The sequence below is a fragment of the Notolepis coatsorum genome, assembly GCF_963971535.1.
Source record: "Notolepis coatsorum genome assembly, chromosome: 10".
Taxonomy (NCBI): domain Eukaryota; kingdom Metazoa; phylum Chordata; class Actinopteri; order Aulopiformes; family Paralepididae; genus Notolepis; species Notolepis coatsorum.
The window spans coordinates 48,914,733-48,926,411 of record NC_140174.1 but is presented as its reverse complement, the minus strand read 5'-3'; the positions used below and the strand labels follow the sequence as shown (position 1 = coordinate 48,926,411).

The 11,679-nt window shown below is 45.4% G+C and overlaps 1 protein-coding gene across 2 annotated transcripts in view; it reads right to left on the bottom strand.

The window, feature by feature from the left end:
- Window positions 1-3,175: 3,175 nt before the first annotated feature.
- The window catches only part of LOC311236070 (uncharacterized protein), a 182,557-nt gene continuing 174,053 nt past the window's right edge, over window positions 3,176-11,679 (bottom strand). For both annotated transcript variants that reach the window (XM_084323663.1, XM_084323664.1), the window contains 4 exons: window positions 9,110-9,403; window positions 5,290-5,440; window positions 4,899-5,055; window positions 3,176-4,287 (listed from right to left, as the gene is read on the bottom strand). In XM_084323663.1, coding sequence (XP_084179789.1) covers window positions 3,865-4,287; window positions 4,899-5,055; window positions 5,290-5,440; window positions 9,110-9,403 — 1,025 coding nt within the window. In that variant the 3' untranslated portion in view covers window positions 3,176-3,864. The remainder of the gene's footprint in view (window positions 4,288-4,898; window positions 5,056-5,289; window positions 5,441-9,109; window positions 9,404-11,679) is intronic.

The following is an 11,679-nucleotide window of genomic DNA, read 5'->3' as shown; positions in this document are numbered from 1 at the left end:
AGACAGGCAATATGGGCTGTGGGCCTATTATTCATCACTACCACTATAGGCTCTTCTTTCTGTTTTGCATTATTGGCTAAAGGCTTGTTATTCTTCACTGACAACCAACCAGCCACATATTTAGAACTATATCTGCGCTGCGTCACGTTGACATGCACCTTCTCAGCAGGTTCCTCTATCAGACACCTTCTCAGCAGGTTCCTCTATCAGACACCTTCTCAGCAGGTCCCTCTATCAGACACCTTCTCAGCAGGTATACCTCTATCAGACACCTTCTCAGCAGGTCTACCTCTATCAGACACCTTCTCAGCAGGTCCCTCTATCAGACACCTTCTCAGCAGGTCTACCTCTATCAGACACCTTCTCAGCAGGTTCCTCTATCAGACACCTTCTCAGCAGGTCCCTCTATCAGACACCTTCTCAGCAGGTCTACCTCTATCAGACACCTTCTCAGCAGGTCCCTCTATCAGACACCTTCTCAGCAGGTTCCTCTATCAGACACCTTCTCAGCAGGTCCCTCTAGCAGACACCTTCTCAGCAGGTCTACCTCTATCAGACACCTTCTCAGCAGGTCTACCTCTATCAGACACCTCTCGCTGTGTCCTCAGCTTCTCCCTGACTGGAATGACAGTGATGGAAATCAATGTCACTCATGTAATAGGAGCTACATCAGAGTGACGGGGAGCCAGGCCTCCCGATGGAGGCTGCAGACACCTGACTCGTCTCTGGGACGGTCCCTGCCCTGCCTTGCTGTGGTCCCGAACACCGGGACCACAGCAGTCAACAGGGACAACGAGAAGACAGTCATACATGAGGCCGAGGGACACGATGTGTGTGTGTCCGTGTGTGTTGTGAGTGTGAGAGAGAAAGGGAGAGTGTGTGTGTGTGTGTGAGAAAGAGAGAGACAGAGTAATAGAAGAGGAGGATGGGGGGTGTAGTGATCAATAACAAATTCCACAAAATAACTAAACAAAATTGGACAGATAGCTAATTAAACAATAAATTATTGTGACTTGTTCAGGTCAAAGATAAATAGGCATGTGCTTGTGGGACAATATAGCGCACAGCACAAACGAGCATCAGTGTATACACTGCACTGAATAGGCCTAATCGATCATGCATTGAATTAAAGCCAACGTATTGTAACAGGATCCCAATAATTCGCCATTGCCGCCAGCAATTACAGTGCTATGCCCAAGAAAAATGCGCATCATCACGTATTGCATGCCCTGGACTGCAGTTCATTATCAAACCCTGTTTATTCTGCACTCACCATTCAATCGGTCCACAGTGGATCGGGCTCTTGAAGACCGCCCTATCAGCCCGAGCAGGTGATGAATAGGGTGGGTGATGAGGGCGCATACTAGGCTACATTAGCGGGATAAAACATCTATCCACAGCCCGCATTCTCCTGTTGTATCGAACCAGTGGACGCGAGTCTAGCGGTAAATTTGCCCTGCTCACTGGACCCCTTACATTTCGCAGGCTCCTCTGGCGCTGTGTCCTCTATTGTCTCCGCGTCGCTCTGCTCTCCTGCCGATGAGCAGCAGGGAGACGAGGAGGAGGAGAGATTCCTGCCCCTTTTCCCACGTCGACCAATCGGAGTGCAGATCGGCCTGGCTCTCACCGCTGCCCGCTGCCTGCTCCCCAACGCGTATTACCGCTGTCTCCGTACAGATTATGCTCAGGACAGGAGCACGGCATATACACCGAGAGTGAACGGAGTATTAACACTATTATGGCGTGGGGAGGGGGGGTTCTAATAATATTCATCGTATATGTAAATAAATGACCCAAACCTATTATTGTTGTTTCACTACTGTATAGCATTCTAGTCCCACAAATCGTAGGTGCCAGTGCAGCAGCAGACTATAGATTGCTCAAGAGACCTGAATTAAATAGGGGGTAGCAGCCAGGGCATCCTAGAATGACAGATGGTCACTCTTGAGTAGCAATAATCATAGGAAGGAAGTCATAGGGGTAAGTGCCTTGCTCAAGGGCGTCAGCGGTTGGTATTGAGGGACAGGCCAGATTGTTCCTGTACGTCCGGGGGGGTCCACCTGGCGACCTTTCACTCACAAGCCCGCTGCTCTAACCTTTAAGCCACCGCTGCATGCCTAGCACTGACTCATCTGTCTCTCTTACACACAAGCAAACATATATACACTCTCTATTTCCAATATGTATGGTGTACACACCCAAGACCACAATTGACTGCCCAGAAGTCATATCAGGGGAGCTCTGTATTTGATAGGTGTGTGAGCCGGAGTGTGTGTAGTACACAACATGTGTACCTGCAATAGTGGGATAAGGTACAGGCGGTTCAGTATTTACCAGGAACAATGAGCAGGGAGTGTCTAGCCAGCTCTGCTTCCAGTTGATTTAACTTCACCCACTGCCATAATCACTTAATCTGCCAGTATGGTTTGGGTGACACACACACTCTCTTAGTCCTCCTGTTTACTGTTCTCTTACGTCTCTGGATGGTCATAGCCATCAGTCCATTATTCCCGATAACATACAGTACACAACATATAGCCTACAGTACATAAGAAACATACTGATGGAATAATCTGACCATATTATTAATGGTGGTGGACAACAGTCTTTGATTTGAAGGATAGTTTACTGACAACACGCAGAGACCTAGGTTACAGCAATGGGCCCTAGCCTAGATCTCTGTAGAATGGCGAGATAACACTATTTATACAGGAGAGTATACAAAACTAAGTGGTACCTTGACGTAGAGACCATGAGTAATAGATATGCAGAATACGAGAAAGAGGGAGAGCGTGAGAGAGAAAGTGTGTGCGTGTGTAAAAATATGGTCTATGTGGATGTGAGTGTGTGTGTTATGTGGAATAAGTGTGTTAGTAAATGTCCCTGTTACATACCAAGGGTTTTATTTATTATTATTATTTTTAATAGTGTTTGACTCGTGAAAATACCAAGGGAGATAAGAATGGACTGAAGGCTGTTCCAACACTTCTAGTTCGTCTCTACTGTTTGGAGTGTGCACGTGCATGTGCACGCCCCTGTGTGTTTGTCATCACACACAGTGTTAGCATTCCACGAGGCAGAGCTCAGAGTCCATCATTACTTTTTCAAAGAGTGAGTCAGCCGGTCAAGGAAAGATGAATCGATGAAAAACAAAACACAGAAATTACACTGAAGCTGAAGGAAAAATAGTTTATTATATCTTCTTTTTTTGTTGTTGGAAGGAATGACAAAAAAGTTAGATATGAAGAAAGGCTAAAGAGTGTATTCAGTGTTTTTACGTAACTTAAACTTGCAGACATACTAGAACAAAAACACTAGTCAACAGCTGATAAAAAAACAAACACATTTTGAACATACTTAACACACTTGGACTCATTCAGTAGATAATTTTTGTCATTGCTTTCAAGTAAATGAGACTAGTAAAATACAATTTAGGAGACAAGAAAATGAGTAGAAAACTAACTCAGTGCAGTCAGAATACATTTTTAAAAGGCATATGAAATGAATACGCAAGACATTCTTCGCCAGTAAGGGCTGGTCCACGTGTGCATGTGCTTAAAACACAGTACATTACAGTATATATGCATATAAACTAAGGGAGACATATAAACACAATTAAAACTCTTCGTATTCAACCATGGGGCATTTCCACAGACTTGAACGACCAAAATGTGGCCTAAAAACAAACAAAACATAGCCTTAAAAAATAGCTCCACTGGTTTTTAAGAAAACCTACACGAACAGGAACAATTAAAACTCTTCGTATTCAACCAAGGGGAATTTCCACAGACTTGAACGACCAAAAATGTGGCCTAAAAACAAACAAAACATAAAAAAAATAGCTCCACTGGTTTTTAAGAAGACCTACACGAACAGGAACAGCTCGAGGTCTTTGGCGTGCAGATGCTGGGCCAGATTCTGGATGCGACACAGGCGGACATTGCTGGAGTCCCCCGCGCTGTACACTCGGAACACGTGGTACCTCTCCTTCTCCTTCAGCGCAAAGTCCAGCTCGTTGGCCGAGAGGTGGATGAAAGCCTTCTCCTTCTTCATGGTGGACTTCACCTCCACGTACACGACCCTCGCCTTCGCCGTCCCCTCGGCCGGCTCGAAGGCCAGTTTGAAGTCGTAGGGCTGTCCGCTCTCGCCACGCTCGTTGCACCAGGCCACGTGCGAGGGCCGCCCGGGGGCGTCGCTGTCCCTCCAGTGGGAGAGGAAGGAGTCCACCAGCTGCTCCCCCCAATCCCCGATCACCGACAGGTCCCTGGAGTCCTCCGAGATCAGCACCTGTAAAGAAGAAAAGAAACACGCCACAAGTTATTCTTGACGGCCGCACGACTCCTTGCATCGTGGCAACAACAACAAAAAAGAGTTAAAGTGATCGATTCCTCTTAAAGGAGCTGTAAGTGGTATTTTTTGGTTCAAATAAGTGTTAAATAGCTCTACATTCCAACAGCCGTCACAGTGTTCACCACAGTGGTCAGTAACACTCAGCTCTGCAGTAAACAGACTTTATTTTTCTTCTGGTATTTCTACTTTATCCAATCAGGAGAGAGAACCCTAGATATTAGCTTACTGCACTGCCAGATTATTTGACACGTTTAAAGCACATTATTTGCTTAAAACTTGTTTTTATTTCTTATTTTTGTCAGACGTTTTCTTTTTGGTCCTGATTGGATAAAGTCTATTTTCTGTTTACTGCAGAGCTGGGGGACTGGGAGACCCATGTTATGTAGAGCTATTATTTTAACACGTAGACCACTTGTTTTAACAAATAAATACCACGTACAGCACCTTTAATTACTGTGAAGACAGGAAAAGATAAGCTTGAAAAAGAAGCGTAGAAGAAAAGAAAATGACTGTTCAGAGGGTGACGTGGCTGAGCTGAATGTACTCACGGTGGTCGGTCTCTCGCAGTTGAGCTCCAGGTCTTCCAGAGTGGCTTCAGGAGCCAAGGCTTTATTCCAAAGGGGAGAGTCCAGGGCTAGGGGAGGACGCTGGCTCTCTCCTCCGGTACCCTGGAACACACTGGACACCACCACCGCCTCTGGGACGCTGGAAGGAGGACGGGAAGGTAGGCAATGAGATGAAAGGAAAAGAGACAGGGAGCATCAAGAAAGAGGGGATTTGGGAGTGAATACGAGTCAAATCAAATCTAATGAGCGTTTTCTGTTCATGCAAAGAGCAAAGATTTTTTTCGTTTTTTTTTTTGCACATTTATACATATAAATCAGTAAATCAATCTACACTTAAAATTGATGCAGAAAAAAAGAAAAGGAAGAGTCTTACTGGTTATTGGGCCTGGGCTGCTGGTTGGTGTGATCTGGGGCTGCATTGGTGTGGCTGGACCTGGCAGTCTTGGCTGTGTCTTCTTCAGACTCTTCTCTTCTACCAGAGTCTGTGGTCTGACTCGCTCTACACCCACCCTGCTGCCAGGAGTCTGAAGACAGAAGAGGAACACTTATAAGGCAGATTCATGCCGGGGCAATCAACATTTTGTCGATACTTTGATCTTGTTATGCCGCGGACACGTCATATATTGTTGCACACTGTGGTCGAATGAAACGCCAACCTTGCCATAGATACGCCTGTGGTTTCACGTTGGTTGTGTTGGCTGAAGTTAACATGTAGGAAAGACTGGCAGGGCAGAAAAACACAAACCGTGGTGAGCTTGGCACGTTTTGTTACCATAGAGACGACAGAAACCTTTGCCAAAGCATACATAATAAATTACGAATGACGTGTTATTTTCTGCCCGAACGACAGTTGTCAAAAGTGTCGAGTGCCCCGGCATAAACAAGCTTTTCGAAAAGCTTTACACAACACACCGGGACGTAATGTAGATATTGACTGCAGGCAAAGAATAAATGTTCTCAAAAGATGCTGTAATATGACCCTATCTCAAACACCTCCCTCATTTCTTGATCCTCCAATCACAACTGTTGCCTCCCAGGGTCCCAACTAACCTCTGAAAAGTATGATATATCTTTAGTATTGAATACATAAAATGAGGACTGTTTGTAACTATATATTATCTGTTTGGTTGTGGTATTCCTACCCTCCAACCACCTGTACCATACAAACCCACCCCCCACCGCCTTTACCATACAAACCTACCCCCCCACCACCTGTACCATACAAACCCACGCCCCACCACCTCTACCATACAAACCTACCCTCCCACCACCTGTACCATACAAACCTACCCCCCACCACCTGTACCATACAAACCTACCCTCCCACCACCTGTACCATACAAACCTACCCTCCCACCACCTGTACCATACAAACCTACCCCCCCACCACCTGTACCATACAAACCTACCCCCCCACCACCTCTACCATACAAACCTACCCTCCAACCACCTGTACCATACAAACCTACCCCCCACCACCTGTACCATACAAACCTAACCTTTATTTTTAAATGTATTTGCTTTTTGTCTTTTCTCCCATCCCCCAATTTGAGTCGTTATGCATAATTCCCTTCTGGTCGTGGTAATTCCCTACTGTTGGTCTGGGGAGGGTGTAGTCTACTCTACTGTTGGTCTGGGGAGGGTGTAGTCTACTCTACTGTTGGTCTGGGGAGGGTGTAGACCACCATATGCCTCCTCTTGATACATGTGGAGTCGCCAGCTGCTCCTTTTCACCTGACAGCGAGGAGTTTCGCTGGGAGAGTGTAACGCGCACGGATCATGCTATCTCCTCCAGCTCCCCTGGGGGAGATAGCAGGCGCCCGGAACGACCAGTAGGAGTCGCTGTTGCAACGACCGGGACTCAAACCCCCACCAGCAAACACTGCCAATTGTGTTCGTAGGGCCGACTGACCGAGCCGGAGGTACCGCTGCCGGGAATAGCCTGTCGCTAAACCACGCCCCAAATAGAATTTGTCCAATCATATCACAGCGAAAATCCTTGCTGGCAGAAAAGTCGGACATCAACAGAAAAGCCATTTGTAGGGCGCATCAAACCAAACGTCTGTGATCGAAACCACTGTGAAGAGTTCAGTTTCTATGTTTATTATCTAGCTAATATCTGATGGTGAAACGCTGTGTGTGGGGTACCTGTAATTCGGACACCAGGTACCCTGAAAGACTGGATGGAGGAGTATATGTTGTACTTTTTCCGAAGCCCAAAAGAAAACTCTGCAAATGCAAATGGTGGATTCTACTGTGTCGTCGACCACATACACAACTGAATGTGAAGACCATTTCCAAGGACACTTATGTTTGCTCAAAGGTAAGGTAAATTCATAAAGACATAATATTTGACGGCATGTATTAGAAACGTAGACCAAACTATTAGTTAGCTAACGTTACCTGCAAGCTAGCTAGCCAGCTAGCTAGCTGGTATTATCCTAGCTACAGTGTTATCAACATCAACTTTGCGGTCATTAATTGTATGTCTGACTTTTCTTCCACGCTAGTTAGCTGGTGTTTTTAGCTAACTTAACGTTTGCTAACTGTCTTTTCCCCTCAAAGCCCTTCTGCCGGCCTGTGGAGCAGCCTCCCCCAAATGGAAGAAGGTGGACAAGAGGAGCGAGATGAACGATTGAGAAATCAACAAGCACAAATCGAATCACTGACGAGTATAAATACTGTTCTGAGACATAATCAAGTACCAAATAGATTAACACCAGAGGTCTTGCAGAACAGCCGTGTACCAGCCTATTTCAAATATGCCACTGGATTCACTTATGATCAATTCAATAATCTATGTACTGTGTTTAGTATACCTAGCAGTGAAACAGCACAGCAAACTTCAGTCCCATTGACATATAGCAGAAGTGATTGGCAAATTAACACAATGCCCCTGTGTGTGCACTGTGCAGCTCTTGCTTGTTCTTATGAAACTGAGACAAAATCATGATTTAAAAGATTTGGCATTTAGATTTATGATTGATGAACGAAGTGTTGGTACTTTGTTCAATGCATGGGTGGACTACATGTTCACAGTTCTAGGGGAACTACCCGCATGGCCTCATAGACATAATAATGGCACAAATGCCAGGAAAGTACAGAGAGGAATTTCCTACAACGATGGCAATATTAGACTGTACAGAGTTAAAAATTCAAACCCCAACTTCCAAAGCTACTCAACCTACAAGTCTGCAAACACATTGAAATCCCTCATAGCATGTGATCCACGAGGTTCTGTAATATTTTGTTCAACTCTTTTCACTGGATCTATGTCTGACAAAGAAATAGTTAGGCAGAGCAACTTAATTAAGCTAATGAAAAATCTGCTTAAACATGGCTATCTGCAGGAAGGGGATGGGCTTATGGTAGATAAAAGATTCCTTATTGAAAATGACCTACAAGAAATTGGACTTGAAATAAACATCCTACCCTTCGTCAGAGGAAAAAGGCAGATGCCCTCTACAGATGTCTGCCTGACAAAAAAAAGTGGCTGCACACAGGACACATGTTGAACGTGCTATATCAAAGATAAAGAAATTTAAAATTGTGTCAGAGAGGATCCCTAACATAAGCTTCACAAACATCAACCAGATCTGGTATGTTGTGAGCATGCTGTCTAACTTCCAGCCAAGAATACCATTACCTGATAGCTCAAGCCACAACCCATGGGCTATTATTCTTTCACATCAAACTGCATGATGGTGCACATTTTTTTTCTTCAATAAACTGTGAATGAGCACCATTTTGCCTTTATTACCAAATGTATCTGTGTTTTTATTGTGCTTTGAAACTACCTGTTAGGAGTGTAGGTGGGGATCACTTTTGCCACCACTGCAGAGGTTATAGGCTGGCCTGCTACCTTCTTCCCTCTGGGTTTATACCACTGCTGTGGCCGACTTGTACAGGAGGCAGTGTCTTCATTATTATTTATTTTATAATTTTTTAGCATTTTTACAGCTTTATTGGTCACGCAGGACCGACAGAGGAGAGGGCGAATGGGAGGAGAGGTCCCTTTTGTGACTGTGAAGCAAGGCTTGCATCACAGTCAGGAAAGGGGCTACCTGCAGCCATAGTCAACAGTCATTCACGGTCGACTTTGTTTGTCCGACTTTTCAAAGGGGGCATGGCTTAGCGATAAGTCTATTGCAACCATCGGCCAGTGAAACACAGAAAGCAGCAGAATGTCTAACCTGCTGGATGAGGGCTGTTGCCGGTTGCTGGGACAGCGCTAGACTGGCTCTGGTGACTGTGATCTCTAGGTAAGGCAGGATGGTCCGCTGGCTTTTCACCGGTCCTTGGAAACGGGTGTCCATCATGGCTACCGCTGGGAGTCTGAGCACCTCCAACATGGCTACTGCTGGGAGTCTCAGCACCTCCAACATGGCTGCCGGCTCTGGTGTCTCTCTCTGAATCTCCGCATTGAGGAGCAGCAGGTGGAGGCCACATCTTCATCACGGCTTCGACTGCTCCATCCGTCTGACCAGCTGGGGAGAAAAACACATGCAGATGAACTAAGAAACAACACAAAAAGATCACATACAAAATATTTTAGTTTTCCAGCTAGATCCCTCATCTCCTTCCAACCTTTTTTTCACAGGTGACCCTGGATTGAGGTTCAAACATTCCTTTGACCACAATATTTTTTCCCCCTTTTCTCCCCAATGTAGTCGTTATGCCAATTCCCTTTCTGTCCTCTGTCTGTCTGGAGAGGGTGTAGACTACCCTGTGTCTCCTCTGTCTGTCTGGGGAGGGTGTAGACTACCCCGTGTCTCCTCTGTCTGTCTGGGGAGGGTGTAGACTACCCCGTGTCTCCTCTGTCTGTCTGGGGAGGGTGTAGACTACCCCGTGTCTCCTCTGTCTGTCTGGGGAGGGTGTAGACTATCCTGTGTCTCCTCTGTCTGTCTGGGGAGGGTGTAGACTATCCTGTGTCTCCTCTGTCTGTCTGGGGAGGGTGTAGACTACCCCGTGTCTCCTCTGTCTGTCTGGGGAGGGTGTAGACTATCCTGTGTCTCCTCTGTCTGTCTGGGGAGGGTGTAGACTACCCCGTGTCTCCTCTGTCTGTCTGGGGAGGGTGTAGACCAGTGGTGCCAAACCAGTCGACCGTGATTGACCGGTAGATCGCGGGCTGCTTTCAAGTAGACCGCGAGATTATTTTGGAAAATCATTGTTATGGGGTCTAGTTAGATCGAGGCGATCGGCAATCGCTTGCTTTTGTTGTTTTCATAAATACCCCGGATGTAGAGGAATGTGAAGCACTTTGATTACAGACGCTGAACTTGATACTTGTGTCTGTCGTTATTCATGCCGTAGAAACATCCACACAAACATGGTGTCAGAAGTAGTTGAACTTACGTCCATGTATGTACATATTAGCTGACTATGTCACAGTCTGACTCCGGTTCTGAAGACAACATTACGGAGACCGAGACAAGTAACGTTGGGCTATTGTCAGCTAGCATGGCGGCTAATATTCCACCCCCCTCCCCGATGAGCTTCACAGGCGGCTGGAGCGTCAGCTGGGACATATTCCGTGCCGAATACGAGGACTATGCACTCGCTACGGGTATAACCGAGAATGACATGAACATTCAGGCTGCAACTCTGAAGAGTGTGGTGGGAAGTGAATGCAAGCACATTTACCGTCACAACCTGAATCTCACGAACAGGATCAAGGGGATGCTAAAGTCATACTGGATACGTTGGAAAAGTACTTCAAACTGGCGAAGAACGTCATATATGAAAGGTACGTGTTCGGGAGCAGCAAACAAGAGGAAGGCGAATCCATAGACAGTTTTGTGACCAGACTGAGAGAAAAGGCAGCAACCTGTGAGTACGGGCAGCTAAGAGATGAAATGATTTGTGACAAAATTGTACTAGGTATTGCAAACGAGAGCATAAGACGCAGACTGTTGAAAGAGAAAGGGCTCACGTTAATCACCGCTATTGAAATGTGCAGAGCAGCGGAACAGGCTGATATGGGAGTGAGAGCGATGGAGATAGCGAGCCCATGCGCCGACGCTGTTCACGCCGTTGCTAGTCAACAAGTCAGGCATAACCAAGGGAGACGGCACTATTCACCCAGAACTGGAGACACAGATTATACATGCAAATACTGTGGCAACTCTGATCCAAGGGGCAGAGAACATTGCCCAGCACTGATAGAAAAGTGCACTGCATTGTAAATACAGCTGACAATTCAGAGCAAGACAGTGAGGATGACATATATGACTGACATTTAATTCTACAAAAAAAAATAAAGGACTGTTGACAGACCTTTTTGTGGAATTATTTTTTGATTGTATTCCACTATTGCTTTGGCAATGTAAACATGTTTTCTTTTAATTTAATTGACTGTGTGTGTTGTCAGTTGCAATGTGACAGCTGTTTACACGTCATTCCTATTCCCTTTTAATTATACATATATCATTTTTGTTTTGATTGTATTGCTCCACTTTTGCTTCGGCAATGTAAACATATGTTTTCTCATGCCCATTGAATTGAGTGTGTGTGTTGTCAGTGTGTATGCAGAGTGTGAAATAAATGGGTCATGCTGCCTGTATGCCCAACGTGAGAAGTTACAGTCTTGTCATTCTTGTAATTCCTACACTACACCGTTACAATGATATATAAAATATCATATTATATTATATACCCATTCAATATGCACATGACAGAAAATATTATATGCCATATAATATTTTCTGTCATGTGCATATTGAATGGGTATTACTAATACTATTACTACTAATACTAGCCGAGA